The sequence below is a fragment of the Saccopteryx leptura genome, chromosome 2, assembly GCF_036850995.1.
Source record: "Saccopteryx leptura isolate mSacLep1 chromosome 2, mSacLep1_pri_phased_curated, whole genome shotgun sequence".
Lineage (NCBI taxonomy): Eukaryota > Metazoa > Chordata > Mammalia > Chiroptera > Emballonuridae > Saccopteryx > Saccopteryx leptura.
In genome coordinates, this window is record NC_089504.1 from 17,496,339 (window position 1) to 17,514,750 (window position 18,412).

At 42.5% G+C, this 18,412-nt stretch overlaps 1 protein-coding gene across 4 annotated transcripts; it reads right to left on the reverse strand.

The window, feature by feature from the left end:
- Positions 1 to 1,945: 1,945 nt before the first annotated feature.
- On the reverse strand, positions 1,946 to 18,016 carry TLR4 (toll like receptor 4). Of its 4 annotated transcripts, none has more exons than XM_066367315.1 (3): positions 17,507 to 18,016; positions 12,952 to 13,118; positions 1,946 to 9,793 (listed from the first exon to the last, which is right to left on the reverse strand). In XM_066367315.1, the coding sequence occupies exons 1-3, from the start codon at positions 17,597 to 17,599 to the stop codon at positions 7,531 to 7,533; spliced, it is 2,523 nt and encodes an 840-aa protein (XP_066223412.1). In that variant the 5' UTR covers positions 17,600 to 18,016; the 3' UTR covers positions 1,946 to 7,530. The 4 variants fall into 4 exon arrangements, with proteins under 4 accessions (XP_066223412.1, XP_066223413.1, XP_066223414.1 ...); XM_066367316.1 differs by lacking the exon at positions 17,507 to 18,016 and adding an exon at positions 16,666 to 16,795; XM_066367317.1 differs by lacking the exon at positions 12,952 to 13,118.
- Between the last annotated feature and the right edge of the window lie 396 nt (positions 18,017 to 18,412).

An 18,412-nucleotide genomic window follows, 5' to 3' on the forward strand; every position in this document is an offset into this window, starting at 1 on the left:
GTCCCAGAAAGGACTTGGGCCATGGGACGGCATCTCCTGGAGGGACCCTGGGAAACAGAGGGGGAAGGTTCTGGGAGCAGTGAATGACCTCCGGGCGGGGTTATTGTCAGCTCTGTCTTGATGGCTCATGGGAGATGGGGTGTTGGTAGGGAGAGACAAGAGCTCAAATCAGAAGCTGGCTGGCTTTGATTTAATTACATAGTGAGATAGTTTCTTAAGAGCGTACAACATAATCCTTTCTCCTGAACGCGGGTTTAATGTTCAACAAAACACTTCTCGCATAAACAACATGTCGTTTCTAAACCCTTTTTTCCATCCACGGAACTGCTTGCAGCCTTTCAGAAACCCATTATTTTATAATTGTAATCAAGACTATTAGGACAGGACAATTTGTGCCAAAAAGCCCATTTACACTCAGACTTGTCACTCAGCACTGTCATGGGGAGGTATCGTCTCTATTTCTGTAGAAATCAAGGAGAATCGCAGACATAGCCTTTTAAACTTCCAATTTCTAAGCGGCACAGGAGTCTGGATTATTTTCCGGTCACTCCTCTGAATGCCCCTGCTAGAGCATCCGGGACACCGCAGCAGCTGTTGCATGGTGGGAAGAATGCAGCCTTGGACTTAGGCCAACTTGGCCTCATACCCTAATTCTCTCCTTCCCAATTGGGGGTTTCACTGTTTACCCCTCAGTGTCTTCATCTGAGAGGGGACACCACCCACAATACTTGCCCATATAATTTTAACAAATTAATTAATGTGCACGATAGAGAAATCCCAGGCACGTACCCAAAAGCTTGGCAAATATTATTGTGATGAATTTATAGAAGCTGTATGACTGTAGACCAGTTGCTCATTATCTCTGGGTCTTCATTTCCTCATTGTCAAAATGGGGATACTGGCCTGACCTGTGGTGGCGCAGTGGGATAAAGCATCGACCTGGAACACTGAGGTCGCCGGTTCGAAACCTTGGGCTTGCCTGGTCAAGGCACATATGGGAGTTAATGCTTCCTGCTCCCCCTCTTCTCTCTCTCTCTCTCTCTGTCTCTCTCTCTCACTCCTCTCTCTCTCTAAAAAATCAATAAATAAAATATTTTTAAAAAATGGGGAGACTGGCGCCTAGCTCACAGGGTAATGGAAGCAAGCGGATGAGTACAAATGGTGCTCCGTGACTTTGGTGCCTTTTGATCAACCACTTATTCCACAGTGTTCACTTTGAGTTGAAAGATGTAATGATCTCCATAATGGAGCCCAGAGCATATGACCTTATTCCAACCATCTAAAGTGTCCTCAGCTTCTGGGACTGCCGTCTGTCATAATTCCCATCAGAAAGTGAGACTGAACAGAGAGGTGAGACAGCAACTGAAACAGGCTGTTTACAAGATGCCATTGTCTAGTGGGTCAGATCTGTCCATTGCTAAAAAATCCTTAATCACTGTATCTCTGATTTACTTTTGCCCAAGCTCTGATGGCTGTGCTAGTAATACCAATGAGTATCACTGGTAATAATTACCTTTGGTTAACATCAGTCAAAATGATGACATTGAGTTAGAAGGTCTAACGCGTTTCGGGGAGAGAACGGTTCTCTGGCATGGAGCAGTGGTTAATAATCCTAGCGAAGAAACGAAGTGGACTGACATTCTCACCTTCTCACCTCACAGCTGCCATGGGTTAGCACATTACAGAATGTCTCCACACATTGTAGAATGTCTCCAAGTGTCAATCTCTTTATCTGTAAATTGGAAATAATCATTATTTCCTAATGCGTTGATGTGGCAAAGTAAATGAGAGGTAGCACATAGAAAACCCTTACACAGAATGATTGCTCAGGGAAAGGTGATAATTCCTATGATCATCTGCATTATCATTATAGCCATTTGAATAAGGTGACCAACGTTTTTACAGTGAAAAGGAGGACAAAAGTAAATTGAAGAAAACAATATCGTAAATAAAAGAAATATTTTATTCATTGCAACAATAATACACTATAATATGATAAATGCATAATAAAAACATTTGTAATATTTTATATTATAGTTATGCTTACATGCCTATTAATTTTTAATAGTAATTGTAAGAAAAAAGTACTGATTTAGATACAGATATGTCACATCACACACAATGGATCAACTCTGCATTGATTGAATACAGACATTTACAGATTACTCTTCCAATATCAAAAAGGAGGCCACTTTTCGAGGGAGGACGGAACTTGCAACAGAAGGACTGTCCTCCCTGAAGGAGGACGACTGGTCATCTTACATTTGAATGACTTTCCCACAATCACTCAAAGAAATAAACGGAGGGCCTGGACCAGACCTCGGCTTGCACCCTCCCAGGACGCTCCCCGTCCACTGCACCAGGATGCTGCTCCATCAGAAGTGAACAGAGTGTGGCTCTGCCACTTTGTCAATTCTCGCAGCAGTTCTGGTCACTGAGTATGTGCTTCAGATCTGGAACCCTGCCTTCGCTTTCTAGTCTCCCTCTTTGAGAGTCCAATCCCTGAGTTTGACTACGGCTGTGAGACCGCCTGCCTGAGAGACTTCTGGGCTTCCAGGTTTCTGTGTTCATTTATACTGTGCTTAGGGAAGCCCCTTCACGCAGCTAAAATTAGAGCTATGCTGTGTCTCCCCTCCACTCTCGATTTTATCTTTACAGTAGTAGCCTTGTAGAATAAGAGCGATTTAGCTTCCCTATTCAAGGAAACCAACTGAAATCAGAGACATTAAAGAACTTGGTCCAACGTTATATCGTGAATGTGTGGAAGGACCAGAATCCAAATCCCTGCCTGCTGTGTGCACCTGCTACACTAGTATGGACATGAAACTCCATGTAGAATTTTTTAAAAATCTGTAACTCTCTCTAGTAATAGTGGCTAGAATATTCCATGGGAAGAAAATAAAAAGCAAACTTTCCAGCCACTCCTGATTTTCAAATCCTCTGTAACCTTCTTCAACTAGAAAAATGGATTATTAGCATTCCGGGTACTGGGCTATAAGTCTAAGTCTCAAGCTCACAGTTATTAGGGTCTTCCGACTTAGCCGAGATAGAAGAAAGGAGAATCATGGCGCCCGTGGTACGCAGTCCAAGGGGCGGGTCTGTTGCTCCTCTTCCAGATCATCCCACCCAAATCCCGTCTCAAGGTGCTAACACTGATACACTCAGACTCTCTGAGCTAAGCCTCAATGTTGAGTTGGTTTCCAATGACGCATCATTGCCATTTAACGAAGGCATTGAAAGGAGGAGTCTTGTTTAAAACCACATGGCAGAAAGGATCTCTGAGTGAAGAATGGTTGGGTCATCGGTATAAATGCAGAAATAGCTGAGCCTATCTGGACAGACTGATTTGCATTAGAACCTCGTAGAAAAGAATTTACTCCATCGGGAAAGAGGGTTGAAGTGGGAGAGGCTTTGTCCATCATTGCTGGAGAAAACAGTTGGTTTCAAGTGCCTGATGTCTCTGACACAGCTCATCCTTCAACCTAATAATACCCATCCTTCGGTTCAACCATCATGCCTGGCTCTAGTGTTGACCCCTGGCGACAACAATGAGAAAATAAAAATGAAGAGCAGTAACATTCCAATCTGTGTATGAAATAGGTGGAAGACATTAGAGAATAGCATCTAGCATACTTGGTTTTTAATATCCAGAGACTGGGTTTAAGTGTAAGCTCTGCCGTTTATGACCTGTGTGAATTTGAATAGGTTACTTACAGTCCCTGAGCCTTGATTTCCTCATAGATAACAACAGTCTTGTTACTATTGTCCAACTCATAGGCATGGTATGAGCATTTAAATTAAATATCATACATAAAGGAGGAGAATGGGACCTAAAAATGACCATTAAAGATAACTATGGTAAGGGCAGTCCTCTTCCCCTCTGTTTGCAGAGTAACTTCAAATACTTGGAGTTAAGGAACCACATGGAGGAAGTGGTTGTGCAAATCTATGTAGACAAAAACAGGAATAAAGGGCAGCATGGAAGTCACAGGCCCCCAAATTACAGTGGTGTGGGACTTGGGAGCCTTGTCTGGAAAGCCCAGAAGACAACCTTCCCTGTAGAGATGCTTCTTTGTTAACTCATCAACTCTTTAAATAAACAGATGCTGTCCACCTGTTTGGTGCAGGTGATCAAGGTCAGGGCTGGAGAAGCTCTATACCCTCTCAGAGCCCTGATATTCTTGTGAGGACTCTTCTCTAAGAACCTGTTGGCGTTTTCTAGAAAGATCATATAGTTCAGAAGGAGGCTGGGGTTCCAACAACCCCACTGAGGGAAGCCAAGTCAGAAAGAAATGGTCTGATTACAGTTACTGGCCTCCTGTGGTCCCACAGGTTGGGTAAACAACCATTGATAAAACGCTGTGATTGAAAAGATCAGTCAACCATTTCTCCCTGTGACTTCTTTACGAAGTTCCAGAGGATTACTCACCACACAAATCATGTACCTTGTATGAGACATAGCTTATGTGAAATACTTAGAGCAGCTTTACAGAGTAATAGTCCACCCTCTTTTTATATGTGAGTTAAGTAGATGTTCAGAGAAGTGAAGCCAGCCCAAGGCATGCACGGGAAATGGGACTGTGAATTTTGGCTGTCTCTAAAAGCCACACTATCCAGCTACCCAAAACCGTCTCTGGAGTTAGAATGGGAACGAGTCCGCAAAAACTTACTCTTTGGTGTCTTTCTTTCCTCTTTGTGTTCTTTGTCAAGATTTTCTAGTTCTTGTTGATTAAATTTATTGTCCATGTATACTATGGTTGAATCTCCCTCACGTCCTTCACGGAATGTGTTATAAATAAATCATTCAGTATGTGTGTGTGTGTGTATAAATATGCATATGCATTTGCCTAATGATTCATGGTTTCAGTGAGAAACCCTTGACAAGCATCAACCCCACCACGAACTGCAGTGGTTTCACTTCTCATTTGCCGGCTTTCTGCGTGGAGCAGCGAGGCATAGTGGAAAGGAAGCTGCCCTGAGAAGGCTGGTTGCCCAAAAGCTAGGCTGGCCCGTTGTTTATTCTAGGGCCTACCGACATGTATTCTCCCCTGGGCATCAGGTTTTACATCAGCAAAGCAGGGAAACTAAGTCTCAGCCTGCTGCTTCACCTGGATAACAAGAGAGTCAGATGTGATTATAACTGTGGCAGTGTGTTCCAAGTTGTAGGTTACCGTACAAATTTAAAGCTTTCTCATTATGTTAATCCCTCTCTAGTCTGCCCTTCATGTGTCTTTAATCCAGAGAATTTACATGGATTGAAAAACCTGTCCCTAGGCCTGACTTTCCTCTTTCTTCCCTTTTTGCTTCTGTCTCATTCTTTCTTTCCTTTCTTTGTCTGCCTTACCTTCCATTCCCATCTGGAAGAAGGGGCTACTAGGAAGGAGGCAAGTACACAGCTGTACTTTGAGTTTGCTCCTTGATGTCCTGTGGACGTGCTTAGACTAAAACACATATGCAGAACACACACTCATATATGAGCCCGAGCTCACTCACATATAGCCTGGAGATACACAGAGACAGACCGTCAGGCTACTCGGAATCTAACACAGGCACAGACACGAGAACAGAACTCAAACAGCTGTAGATAGCCACATGAAAGACACACCTTTCCCCTTGACAGGATCCCACACATATGCATGTTCTTCATATGCACAGACACAGCCAAGAACACATCGAGTCGTGTGCACAAATACATGGTTCCACTTTCACGAGCCCATTAAGATCTAGAAACACACCCAGGCATGTTCGGCAACTCCAACCATGCTCAGACCGAAGTACACCCTTGAAACACTCAGCCATACACACGTTCCTGCGTGTGACCCTAGTTCCAGTTTTGGACCACTGTATCTGCCAAAGGTCCTAATTGCTTTCTCTGAATGCACCATTCTAGGGAAGCTGGATGAGTGTGCTTTTCTGAGAACTCCCCTTACCATGACCCACAGTAACCTCAGGAACGTATTTTCTCCACGAGAACATCTATTCTTTTGTAAGTGTGGTCATGGGCTGTAAACTAACAGGAAGAAGCAACGTGTGCTCCGCACCTTGAATCATGTCACAATCCCCTGAGGGACTTGCTGTTTCATCAAACAACACTCATTGGAGGCAGAAGAGAAGCTTCTACTTTAACTCTTGTCATCTGGGGACCTTGGCTGTGTCCGCCCCAGTGTTTCTGGGATCCTCAAGAGGAGCTGAGCTCCGGAAGGCCTCCCATCCCTTGCCCTTCCTCTAGCCCAGATTGCTCATTAAGAGACTAAGAAGTCAAACTTCTCTCCTCCATTACAATAAGTGCCACTTTCCATCAAATTATTTCAATGCTACCTTTATGACAGTCATAACTGAGTAGGCAATACATTTTAGGATGACATCAAGTGACAAAGTGACAAGACTATATTTTACATATTTGCTTAAAAGATCGTGGTAAAAGATGGATATTCCCAGAATGTCAGGGACAACCTTATTGATGATCAAGGTTTATAGAGAAGACATGTAAAGTGAGAACTGAATTTATAAAAACAAAAATATATCAGGACTCTTAGTTAATAAATAGAATAGGCTAAAAAAATGACCAGGATATTTGTGACTATGTGTTAATCAGGTTTCTTTAAGAAAATTCCTGCAAGGTTTTAACCTCAAGTCATCCAATAAAATTTATTTTTTTAAACGTTTGCTGTATTGTATTTTTATTTTTAGAAATTAAATTGAATGGGGTGACATTGATCAATAAGAGTACATAGGTTTCAGGTAAACATCTCTGTAGCATTTGAACTGTTGATTGCACTGTGTGCCAATCACTCAAAGTCAAATAATTTTCCATCACCATATATTTGTCCCTCCTTACTCCTCTCCTCATACCCCCTCCCTCTGGTAACCACTTTTATCTGTGTCCAGCAGTCTCAGTTCTATATCTCTCCTATGTGTGAAATCATACAGTTCTTAGCTTTTTCTGCATAGTGTTCTCAAGGTCCATCCATGTTGCCATGAATGGCAATATGTCATCATTTCTTATGGCTGAGTAGTATTCCATCTTTATCCAGTCCTCTATTGAGGGACACTTTGGTTGCTTTTATGTCTTGGCCATTGTATCATATAGAATTTAAATGTAGTCAAGAGAAAATGGAAAAGTGAGCCAAGGCCCAATTTAGTTGAAACCACCATAACTGCTGTGGTTTAAAGTGGTCAAAACATAAAATGTGAGGTACTTTCCATTCATAAGACACAGAAAAAGAATTATGTCCTTTTCTGATGTCAACAGGGCAAGCCTCTTAGTTATAATTCAATTATAAGATGTAAGATTTGAGTTGAATTTTCCTGTAATGAACGCCTTAGTGAGTTGGTTGAAACGTCCACCTGGAGGGTGTCCATTTTAGCACAGTGTGTATTCCCTTTGCACTGTAAACTCCCGTGTCTCCTGTGTGCCGCTGAATCGCGTTCCCTTCGTGCAATGCCTACCAGGTTGCAGAACTGAATACGAGCTAACTGAACGAGTATTGGGTCCACCTGGGCAAGAAGCACCCAAGGCGTGTTCGCTCGTCAGGTGGAGGCTGTTGCCTCTTGCTGGCTGCTCTCTGCATCTGTTATTTCTTCCGGACTCCATGGTTTACCATCCAGCAGGGCTTTCCTGAGTCGTCTCCAGAAGATGTGCCTCCCCAGGACACTGTCCTCCCACTCCAGATAAGTGTTCCTGCTGAGAAGGCGATACAGCTCCACCTGCTGCCGAAGCAGGGACTTCTCCACCTTCTGCAGGACGATGAAGATGATGCCCGCATGACTGCTCAGAAACTGCCAGGTCTGGGCAATCTCATACTCAAAGAGGCACCATCGGCTCTGGATGAAATGCCGGGACACGACAACAATCACTTTCCGGCTTTTGTGAAAACCTTCCTGGATGATGTTGGCAGCGATGGCCACACCAGGAATAAAGTCCCTGTAGTGAAGGCAGAGGTGAAAATGGGGCACCCCTTCCTCCAGGTTCTTTACCAACTCATTCCTCACCCAGTCCTCATCCTGGCTCGAGTAGATCACAAAGGCATCGTAGGTGCTCTCGCCTTTGCCGTACCTTTTGCAGCCAGCCAGAAGCATCAGGTGGAAATAAAACTTATAGACCAGAACTGCTACCACAGACACCACAACTACACCGAGAACCGACACGCTGATGATCGTCTTGCTTGTCTGACAGGTGGCGTTTCTAAAACTGAGCACAGGCATACCCTGCCTGTCTAACGGTTTCGCGCACACCATTTTCTCAGCTCCCACCAAGAGGTGCCTGTGGTCCTGGACCCACTGCAGGAAACTCAGGTGTTCACAAGCACAGGACAAGTCATTCTGAGTCAGGTTTAAGGAAGATACACTACGTGGGAAGTGTTGTAGGTCTTGCCTCTTGGCGGCCACTATATGGTTAAAACTGTAATCCAGGACCTGAAGGGAGAGATCTTTATAAGGAAGTATATCCAAGGACAAGAGATTGTTGTGACTCATATTCAGAAACCGAAGTTTAAGGAGTGAGCCAAATGCGTCCTGGGACACGCTTTTCAATTGACACTTAGAGAGGTCCAGGAAGGTCAAGTTAGTCAGATCTGTGAAGATATTTGGAAGGAAGTCATCCTGAAAATAGTTGCCAGCCATTTTCAAGACTTGGAGGCTGAACAAGCCGTCAAAGATGGCGTGGAAGACAACTCGGGTGTTCGTGTAAGAAATATCAAGGTAAACGAGGTTTTTGAGTGATAGGAAGACTGAAAAATCACTGGCCTGTTTTAAATTGGAATGCTGGAAATCGAGGTGTTCTAGCTGCTCTAAATTCAAGAAGTTTGAACCCATGGTAATGACATCATTGAAGCTCAGATCTAAGTGTTTCAGTCTGGTTGTCCCAAAATCCCTGTCAGAACAGCAACTCTTGAAACTGAGCCCGTTTCTACTGAGGTCTAGAAACTCAAGGTTTGGTAGATTAACATCAGTAAAAGTGGTCACGCGTTTGTTGGCAGTGAAAACAAACTTCCGGAGAAAGGCCAGATCCAAAGTGGGAAAATGTTCCAGTCTACAATCAACCAATGTTAAGGACTGCCATCTGAAATCTTTAGGGGGGCCTTCTAGACTCTTCAAATTCAATGAGACCAGAGAAATTTTAGAAACATTTGCCAAACAACTTGAAGAATAAAGAGCGTCCTCTGAGAAGTCATCAAAGTGTGCTATTCGGAATTCTTCAATGGTCAAATGGCACAGTCCCTCCAGGGCACATTTGTCAACACTATCCATGTTCCTTTCATTCTTAAATTCTCCCAGAACCAGCCGTTTGATGGTTAAACCAGCCAGACCTTGAATACAAGTTTTCATTACAGCTGTACTGTTAAAAGTATTTCTCAAAGTCAGTTCATGGAGATGAATATTTTCAAAGGTCTCTGGTTGGATAAAGTCTAAAGGATTGAGGGACAAGTCTAAAGAGAGTTTGCATGGGGGCATTTGGTGGAGAACCTGCAAGCCTTTACGATCAATACGTCGGATCTTGTTATTGGAAAGGTCTAAGAGTTCCAGGTTAGGCAGGTGAGAAAAATACTCAGGTAAATGGAATTCATTAATAAGATTGTGAGCCACATTGAGCTCCTTCAACGATTTCAGATATCCAATGGGCAAGGCCTTCAGAGATGGTAGATTTATCTCCACCGCCACCAGCACCTGTAAACTTGACAGTCCAGAAAAGGCTTCCGTGGCAAAGCTGTGGATAGGGTTTCCCGTCAATATCAAGGTGGAGAGGTGCTCTAGGCCTTGATATGCATTATCTTCAATCATCTGAATTTCACACCTACGGGAAAAACAGATATAGATTATATGTTTCTGATGAATAATAGAAAGCCCAAAATAAAAATTTAAAAAAAAAAAAAAAAGAAAGAAAGAAAGAAACAGCCCTTCACACACAACTTTGACATGCTATGTGATTGCACACAGACAAAGATATCCAACAGGCTGATGAGGGCATGAACAAGGAAGAGCTTCCCCGCTGGGGTACCATCGGACGAACCACGGGGACGAGCTCTTTTCATCGCACTAGGCACACATGCTGAGCAGAGACAGCACAGCCATCAGAAGGGAACCAGTTAACAATCAATAACTGGGGCACAGAAAGACAGTTACGGCTGGCTGGCAGAGTGTGTCACGGCCCTGGATCAACGTTCCTGCCTTGGGTCATTGCGATCATACGTCTGATTGCGACAGCTGATACAGATATTTGTTAGCAGTTAGGCAGGATAAACAACCAGTGAATGTCAATTTCAAAGATATAAGAACTCCCACCTCAGTGTCACAAGATGCAGTTAGTGTTGACAAAAACCTGTGGTTGTCACAGATACAAGTGATAGGGGTGAGTTTTGTGGGAGAAAATTCTATTATGAGAGTTCATTTACACGCAGGGAGCAGACTTAGACAAGGGGGATCAGAGTAGGCTTCTCTGAGAACACTTAAGTTGAAATTTGAAAGCTGAGTAGATGAACAAGAGAAGGACGTGAGCAGAACAGCTGATACAGAAGAGCCAGTAAGAACTGCGGTTTTCAGGCCAGAAAAATGGTTTTGAATTCTACCCCAAGTGAAGTGGAAGCCACTCTATAAACCATGTTTCCTGGAGGTGTCCTAGAGACACGGCCTTCTTCCAGTTGGCAAACAGTAAGTGACCCAATGGTCACCTCTTGCTAGCACGGCACATGCCTGACAGTTGGTTTGTAAATGAGGCCTTTCCTAGTCGAACCTGAATTATGTTTATAATGTTCCCACTTGCCCTGCTCCCTTCAGAAGGTTCATGAAAAATAAAAGCATTGAAGTTCTAGCTTTAATTGTTGTGGTTGTTATTGATTGATAACTGGATAGAGGTTAGTGGGTGCAGTAGAAAGGACAATGGAAGACAGGGCCAGGACATCGGGGGCTGGTGTCTCTGCTTGTCCTTTTGTGCTGTGTTCTCTTGGAAGCTTCTTTTTCCTTCTGGGCCTAAGTCATCACATTTCTAAATGAGTCAGTTAAAAATGATTATTTTTCAAGTTGCTTTCAGTTATATGACTTTATAGCCCATAATCATATATATACACACACACACACACACACATACATATTATTCTAGGCATCAGGCAAGACTAGAAGAGTTTTGCCATGTCCCTATCTCATCAAAGGGTGCTCATCACTCTAGAGAAGCAGAGTACTAAGATGAAGAAAACATTTAACTTGGAAGCAGGAAATGTGAAGTTGAATCTCTGGTCTGCTGCCAACAAGATACATGAATGTAGGTAAATTATTTAAACTCTCCAGGCCTCAGTTTCCTGGTCTATAAAAAGAAAAAATATATATATCAATAGGTTTCTATGAGAAAGAAAGGCTTCCTGGTCCATCACAAAGCATCCTTAGAGAACTAGTTGAGTTACTGTATGTGAACATTATAAAGTAATAGGAATAGGAGGAGAATTACCTGTTGTACTATTGCTTGTCCTTGCCCTAATTCAGAATCTCCTACTGGCTAATCTCTCTCTGAGCACATATTTAAGGCCTCTGAGGGAACTCTGTTGGGTAGGTGATGGATCAAAGGTTAATTATAAGGGACACTGTTTAATGGGATACTACTTGTTTTAAAAAGGGAGAGGGTTGGTCTGTCTACCTCAATATAGTTCTTGGTAAAATTCTTAATGATAAAACTGAAGTTTAGAAAGTAATGAAATGCTATAATAATAATAATAATACTTTATATTTATAAAGTCTTCTTTAGTAAGGTTTTTAATATATATAGCATGTCAACATTCATTATCACATTTAACCCTGTGGGGTAAATTTCATCATTTCTGTTTCACTGATTGAAAACTGAGATTCAGGGGGGTGAAGAGACATGCTTCAGGCCACATGGCTATAAATGTTGTGGAATGAGCTGGCTCAGGTCTTTTGACCCCATGGGGATCTAAAAACTACACCATTGCCGTTAAAATGCCCAATTCTTGCTTCGTTATACTCTATCAGTATCCAAGATACCATACAAAACGTCAGATGCTCACTCTTCTACAGAAATATCTACTCTAGAAAAGTACTTTCATACTATGCTGTTAGTCTTTATTAGGACTTTCTATAATAAAAAGCCGTATGAAAAATGTTTCTCTATTTTTCACAAACTGTTTCAGAGAATATGGTTCATTATCTAGTCCACTATCTAAAAATGGTTCATTACTTTTTTTAATAAGGCCTCTAACCAATATTAAGATTCAGACGCCCCATCCCAAATAATAATGCTAACTTGACCTGTCCTAAAGAATGATATATCCCCTGCATCAGAAAAGAAATCTTAGCCATTGTTCACTGCCCACAGCAGATGTTTCCCTTTGATCTTATCATCTTTCTCCTTGGTTACTTTTATCTTCCTAATTGCCTATCTTCTACTTCATTTTCAATATTCCAAACATTATTTGATCCCCACACAGTTCATGAAATCTGTCTGGACTACTGAGTGCAGAGAAGACCTCTCCTCTGAAAAATACATGTTGCCTCTAATTTACACATAGCTTATCATCTACTGTTATATATTACTATCCTTATCTCAGCTTCAAAATCCAAAATCAAAATCAGTAATATTTGTTGAATGTCTATTATGTGCTCAAGATTTTAACACATTAACTCTTTCAAGTAGGTACGTCCTCCTTAATAGCTAAAGTTGAATGTTATATATCAATATATTCTTGTTTCATAGTAGAATATACAACATAGAGCAGGACTCATATCTGGTGATGAAAGAGTTTGAATCAATTAAAGATAGAATTATCCTTAGAAACTGTCTCATTTCACAGATCTTACCTGTGAAACTGAGAATAAGAGATGGCAGGTAGCTTCCCCAAGTTATATGGCAAGTAAGACATCTGTTGAATGAGTGAATGAATAAGTGAATGAAATGATAGAACAATGAACATTTTACCTTATAGCAGTGTCTAAAAGCTCATTCATTACCTGGATAAATCCAACACCTGCAGTTCTGAGAATTTGGAGAAGCTATGGCTGCCTAAACGCCTCAGGGGGTTAAAGCTCAGGTCCAGGTTCTTAGTTGATGCGGGGATGTTATCAGGGATTTTGTAGAGATTCAGATCCATGCACTGGTAAGTAGTGTTTGGAACCACCTGCAATAATCATACATTAGACGTAGTGTCTTCCTGCAGGCACCACTTGTACCTCAATATACCTTTCCCTCCTCTAAGCCAGAATCTGAGAAGCCTCTAGTATAAGCACAGTGGCCAGTCAACCTCCATCCATTGATCCATCTATCCATTGATCCATTGATCAATCGATCCATCCATCCATCCACCCACCCATCCACCCACTCACCTATCCATTTACTCATCTATCTATCCACCCACCTACCCACCCATTTACCTCCCAAACCCCATCCACCCATCTATTCACCTACCAATCCATCCATCCACCCACCCACTCACCCACCCATCCATCAACCCACCCATCCACCCACTCACCCATTTCCTACTCACTTTATACTTATAAAACATTTTACTCTAGATAAAAAGAAAAGAACAGCTACCATAAAACCAATATTATAATCTCTACTATAATAATTGCAGCATTTAGCAAGAAGCAGTAGAATCTGGTGGTGAAGAGCTAAGGCTTGGGAGTCTAAAACCTTGGGGATTCACATTAGCTCTTTTTCTTTTTTTTATGAACTCTTTTTATTTGTTTAAAGACTTTATTTATTTATTTTAGAGAGGAGAGAGAGAGAGAGAGAGAGAGAAAGGAAGAACAGGAGGCATCAACTCCCATATGTGACTTGACCAGGCAAGCCCAGGGTTTTGAATCAGTGACCTCAGCATTTCCAGGTAGACGCTTTATCCACTGCACCACCACAGGTCAGGCTCATATTAGCTTTTTCATGTGATTTAGGGCAAGATTTTGTTTTCTAAGTAATCCTCCGCCCACAGCATATACATTGTATATTCATTGTATACAGCCAGGGGAGACTGCCAGTCAAGGTGTCCAGACCTTTCTTAGTCATAGCCCACTTTTGGTCAATTCTGTCTCTCCCTTGACTTACTGAACTTTGAGCAGGTGACACAGAAATGGGGTGGGAGGGACAAGTTGGAAGGCATGGACTCCAGTGGTAGACCCTAGTAAATAATGTCAGGTCCTCTATGCCGCCTTGCTTCCTGTGTTGGTTCCTATTATAGTTTTCCCCAAATTCTTTGTAAGCCTTGTTCTCTAAAATATCACTTAATTTCTGAATTCCCTGATTTCTCTAACACAGCGATTTTTAACCAGTGTGTCACAAGAATTTTAAAAACGTGCGATACCTATTTATTCAGGGACACTGATCTTTTCCCCTTAGATTGTCAAATAAAAAAACAACAGTCGCCAATACAACAATAACCGTCTGCTGTGAAAGAATCAAAATTATACCTTTTTTTTGGTCAGATCAGTAAAACCTGTGTTTTTTGGTGTGCTGCAGAATTATAGTAACTAGTTTATGTGTGCCATGAAATGAAAAAGGTTGAAAATCGCTGCTGGAATAAAATGTCTTGCTTAATCCGTATAATTTTGGCTTTCTGCTGTTTAACACCAATAGACTCTGTTGAAAGGATTAAATGAGGTAAGGAATTTAAAAGAGATTATCTCAAAGCCTGTTACAGTTAAATGATCAATAAATGTTAACATTTACTTTTACTAGTTGTTACTAATTCCTTACTCTATACCAGCATATTTCTTACATTCTATACTTTAATCTTCAAATAAACTTTTTAAAGAAGAATTCAGGGAGATAAAAGAATACACATAAAGTCTCCCAGGCCCTACAAGCAAGTCCTCACTTTATTTCCATGTCTGCTTAAACCTTATCCTTAATAGGAGCCTCACACAATAGAGGCTGGTGCCAGCACTCTTCTCATACCCTCTTTCATCCTTCCTCACAGGAAGTAGCACCATCTAACATTATGTTGTCTGTGCGATTGTCCCATGCGGGCTATTCATCTCCCGTACTAGATTATAAGGTTCAGTGGTCTTGCTCTCTGCCATGTCTCCAGCCCTCAGAATGGTGCCTGGAGAATGGCCGACGCTTAATAAATATTTGTTTAATAAATGTTCAATGAATTGCTGATTGAATGGAGGTTTATGTAGATCCCGGTTGCAGGCATTTTCTGGTTAGTGTGTTGGGCAACACAAAGACCAAGGAGATGCGGCTACAGACTTCCATGAGCTCACTGTCTGGAACAGGGGTTTAAACGGGAGCACAGCTCACACTACTGAGAAGGGCCGTTCAACCAGACTTAGGACGTGTCTCCTCCAGTTTTAGAAAAGACAGATGATCGATTTTGCATCCAGGGGTGGTAGAAGGGTATGGAGAAAGAGAAGGTTTCAAGGTGGGTCTTGAAAAGGATGAGCAAGATTTGGATACATGGAGAGAAGGAGGAGGAGAGAGCAGTGCAAGTGAGGAGGGATGAAAAGCTAGTTCATATCATTAGCTGACACATGGAGGGAGTGCTGAAACCCTGAGCCCCAGGGAAAGCCGGTGCCGGAGAAGGATCCTTCCGTATACTTTGTCTTGTGGCGAGACTTTGAAATCATTCAGTACATAGAAATTGTGCAACTGCTGGGTGTTTGGAACTGAGATATAGTGGTAAATAAAACCAGCAATGACCTTGCCCTCTTACAAATTTTATTTAAAAGGAAAAAACTAAACAAATATATATGTATAAAATATACATATAATATATATCTATAACATATATGTATAATTGGAGTGCTATAGAAAATAAAGCAGCACAAAAGATTAGAGGCAAATATGGGGTGGGAATCTCTACATGAGGTGATCAAAGAAGACTGCCTGGAGGAGGTGACTCTTAAGCAGAGATCTGAATAATGTAAGGAGTTAAGCCATACAAACATCTAGGGCTGCCCTCTTCAACATAGTAGCTACTAGTCAGCCACCCAAGGACACTGAGCATGAGAAATGTGGATAGGCTAACCTGAGATGTATGGTCACTGTAAAATATATACTTAGTACCAAAGAAAGAATGTAAAATTTCTTATTAATAGTTTGAATTACATTTTGAAATAAAACTTTGAATATACTGGGTTTAAAAAAACACTATGTTTTAAATTTAATTAGTTAAAATTTAGTTAGTTATATTTATTATTTAAATTTAAATACTACCGTGTGGTCCACGTGCCACTACCATTGGGCAGCACTGTCCTGGGAAAAAGCATTCTAGCTAGAGGAAACAGCCAGTCAAAGGCCTGGTGCTAGGAAACAGTCCTGATAGCAATGAAGAGCTATTATGTTTTTAAAGAGGGTAATTTGTTAGGAACAAGCCTCAGGAAAAAAACAACAACAAACAAACAAACAACGAGGAAAAATATGCAGAGTGGATTGAAGGAAGGGCGTTATGCAGTCAAAAGATCGGTAATTGTTCAAGAGTCAAGGCCAGGAGAACTGAGGACTGGGGATGGGCGGGGAGAGAATACAAGGCGTGAGGAAGGGGAGGGGCAGGAAGTTGGTGTGCTTTCATCCTGGGGCGACCCTGATTGGTGGATCTCTTCCCATTAACCTAACAGCAAGGGAGTCACAGAGAGGACAAGTGTAGGACTGAGGGTAGGGAATTGGGGAAGTAGAGGACTCTGCAATAACAGATTCATCTTTGTTACATATTAAAGTCCTCTATTTACCCCTGTGTCTTTAAATTCCAGGACTCCGGCTGGCTGTGCTTCTGTTGAGTTTCCAACTCCACCACACCCTGAATCCCAGGACGATCTCTTGGCTCTCTGGTTCTATCCTGGGCTTCCAAAGCAGCCGTGCGAACGAGATCCACCATGAATGTGATTGCACACCAGCTGGTGGGTGTTTCACAGAGAAAAGGAACCATTGCATTAGCTGACATTCCACTTATTGTTCTCTCTTTTTCCCTTCCTCTCTTTAGTCTCTCTCTTTCTCCTTTTTATTTTATTTTTTTTAAGTCTCTTTTCTTCTCGCCCTTTGGAGAGAACTATGACTAGCTTCAGAAGAATGAAATCCACTTAGAAAGCTTTTCCTATTCAGAAACAACAACAACAAAAAATCCTCCTAAGACGGAAAGGGGGCAAAGTGACTACTTGAAGCTGAGTACAGACCACCAGCAGAAAGACATGCGAGGAAGCAACCTTCTTACAAGTCCCGATCATAGTAGGAAGTATGATCATTCTTTTATAGCTGTGAGAACTACTGCTCTCAGAGAGGTGTAATAACTTCTTCAAGATCGCACAGCCCAGAAGCCCAAGAACAGTGATTTTTTAAGCAGGTCTATCTGACCGAAAGTCCTAAATGGGACATGACCCCACGGGCTGCCCGTAAGTGCCTTATAGCCATGAATTATTTGGTCCCTGTGGCTTCTCCAGAGTTGAAGGTAATTTGACTCCTTTTTGGAAATGAAACTAACCAGAGCCCACAGTGGGAAATTCTGGGCAGAAAGCAGGGTTTTTTTTCAGAAGTGAAACAAAGTGCACAGGAGGTGATCGGACCCGGGACACGTACCTGCACACAAGGTTCCCAGCTCTCAGGTCTCAGGCAGGAGAGAAAGGCCATGGCTGGGATCAGAGTCCCAGCCAGGCGGGTGGGAGGCGTCATCCCGGCATTCTCTGTGAGCAGAGCCGGCCCTGCGAACGCAGGACGCGCTGTGACTGCCTGCCCAGCAGCCTCCGAAGCGCTGGTCTCTTCGCTCCTTGCTCAGTGCCCCACGACAATTTCTGTATTCAAAGCAGCCCTCTGCTAAGTGGCAGGAGGAACTGAGAGTGGCAACCTTAGCATTCTGGACTTCTGTTTCTCTGATCTTTATCTCCCCTGTCTCGAGAGGGGAAGTTAGGGGAAGACGTCTGCAGACCAGTGGCTGGAGTAACAGCAAGAGGAAGCTGGCAGTCATCCCAGCTAAGTCATCTGACCTCAGTGCTAGCAAAGCTGGGAAAGTAATCAGACTGGTTAAGCAGTCTCTGTACCTGTCTAGGATGGTGGCTTTCCCACAAAGTTTTAGTCCTGCTCACTTACTGCCTATGAATTTCCTTGAGCGGCCATGACTAAAGATCACAAATTGGGTGGCTTAAACAACAGAAATATACTTTTTCACAGAGTTCTGGTATGAGCCTGAGACCATGGTGTCAGCAGGGTTGATTACTTTGCAGGTTCTCCCTGGGCTGATAGATGGTCATCCTCTCCCTGTGTCTGCACATGGTCTTCCCTCTGTGTGCCTGTGTCCTGATTTCCTCTTAGAAGGACACCAGTCACATTGGATGAGGGCCTGCCCATTTGACCTTATTTTACCTTCACTACCTTTTTAAAGACCCTATCTCAAAATACTACTACCCCCTGAGGTCATGGGAGGGGGAGGGTTAGGATTTCAACACGTGAACGGGGAGGGAGGGAGGTCACAATCGGCCCATTGCACCA

What these genes read in the sequence shown, in the direction of transcription:
- TLR4 (XM_066367315.1), bottom strand. Translation starts at nt 17,599, where the DNA reads ATGACGCCTCCCACCCGCCTGGCTGGGACTCTGATCCCAGCCATGGCC. An exon ending in GCTGGGAACCTTGTGTGCAG is followed by an intron (nt 13,119 to 17,506) that starts GTACGTGTCCCG and finishes TGATTATTGCAG; the next exon opens with GTGGTTCCAAACACTACTTA. An exon ending in CAGGTGTTGGATTTATCCAG is followed by an intron (nt 9,794 to 12,951) that starts GTAATGAATGAG and finishes TTTTTCCCGTAG; the next exon opens with GTGTGAAATTCAGATGATTG.